Here is a 1,660-nt window from a genome sequence, read left to right as displayed (position 1 = left end):
TTTGGGATGTCCCTCTCATTTCTTTACGTTACTATAAATAGTAAGTTTTCTCATCATTACACCCACTATCTTCCCCCACTATCTCATATTTAACAATAAAAACTACTATTACACCCACTACTTTCCTCCACTATCTCAAATCTATTATTAAATATTGATAGGTCCCACCACTTTACCCACTTTTCATCTAACTTTACTCATTTTTCATACATTGTCTTGGTCTCCGTGTCCCCCTCCAATGTAAACAATTGAGGGGGACGGAGGGAGTAATATTATTAATTATTTTTGAATTTAGCCGATGTGTCATGTTAAGTGCAAAATTGATGTATTTAGTTTATTTTGATTGGTGAACTTTTTTTCTATACATGAGTTTATCATTATTTATAAGTAGTAGCCAATTAAAATGAGTTAAATACGTGAAATTTGATACTCCTTCCGTCTCAATTTATAAATCTCTTTTAAGAAAAAAAATTGTCGCATATTACATGTCCCTCTCTTTTTTAAAACAAATTTATCTTTATATTTATTGATTTTTTTGAAACTCAACTCTATTCTCATTTTTCAATGCACTAAATCTCTATATTTATTGTAATTTTTTTGAAACTCAACTCTATTCTCACTTTTCAGTGCACTAACTAATGATATATATGATAAAATCATATCTAACTAACTATTTTCTTAATATGTGTGTTTTTTTCAAAACGGAATTATAAATTGAGACGAAGAAAGTGCTTAGCATGTGTCTATGCACACCATTAAAAAAATTGATTATTTTTATCTTTTTTTAAATTTAAAACCCAAAAAAAAAAAATCGAACTCATATACCCAATGATCCAAATTTTGCTGCATTTTATTTTTGCACACAAATTTCACCTTACAAAAAATGTGTTCGGAAACTCTTAATATAAATCATGAAAAGTAGGGGACAAAAATTTTATTAGATACTATTACATTAACATAATAGTAGTAATAATTTGAAGTAATTATTAGCTAACTAATGTTGCCATAATAATGTCTCAAAACTATAACTACCACTTTCGATCTCCCCCGTCATGGAACCACCCGCAAAATCTTCCACGCCGTGTAGCCACGGCGGCGAGTAGAAGAACCACCCATCATCCACCTCGGCGAACAAGAACTCGTCCGCCGCCTCCTCGAAACTCCCTCCGAGTCTCGGCAACTCCACTATTTCTCCGAGCTCCTCGGGGGAGGCCGCCACCTCATCGGATGAGGTGGCGGGGGAGTTAGGGCTGAGGTGGTCCATGGCGGCGGCCTTGGCGGCCGCCGCTTGGACGTCGCTTGGGGAGCAAGTAATGGGGCGGGGGAGCTGGTCGGCGAGCTCGGGGAAGTTGAGGAAAGCGGTGGTTCCTTTTATGGAAAGTGCGGCGACGTCGTGGGCCCGTGCGGCCATTTCGGGGGTGGAGAATGTGCCGAGCCAGATCCGGGTTTTTTTCTTGGGTTCTCGGATTTCGGATACCCATTTGCCCCAGGTGCGCATTCGGACGCCTCTGTAGACGGGGTGTTTGGTGCCGTTTGTGGGGGATGCTGCGGGGCTTCGTTTGGCCCGTTTCGCGTTCGGGTCGGGTGATATTGGGAGTTGCCTTTTGTTTCTTGATGGTTCACCCATTTGGTTCGGATTCTTGATCAAAACCACAAACTA

General features: G+C 39.8%; 1 protein-coding gene across 1 annotated transcript; it reads right to left on the bottom strand.

Moving 5' to 3' along the window:
* Positions 1–994: 994 nt before the first annotated feature.
* LOC108198700 (dehydration-responsive element-binding protein 3) lies at positions 995–1,411 on the bottom strand. Its single transcript, XM_017366478.2, has one exon. The coding sequence runs from the start codon at positions 1,409–1,411 to the stop codon at positions 995–997; it is 417 nt and encodes a 138-aa protein (XP_017221967.2).
* Between the last annotated feature and the right edge of the window lie 249 nt (positions 1,412–1,660).

The sequence above is a fragment of the Daucus carota genome, chromosome 8 (assembly GCF_001625215.2).
Source record: "Daucus carota subsp. sativus chromosome 8, DH1 v3.0, whole genome shotgun sequence".
In the NCBI taxonomy this organism is placed as follows: Eukaryota; Viridiplantae; Streptophyta; class Magnoliopsida; order Apiales; family Apiaceae; genus Daucus; species Daucus carota.
The sequence above is the reverse complement of the archived record's forward strand: the minus strand, read 5'-3'. Positions and strand labels throughout refer to the sequence as shown.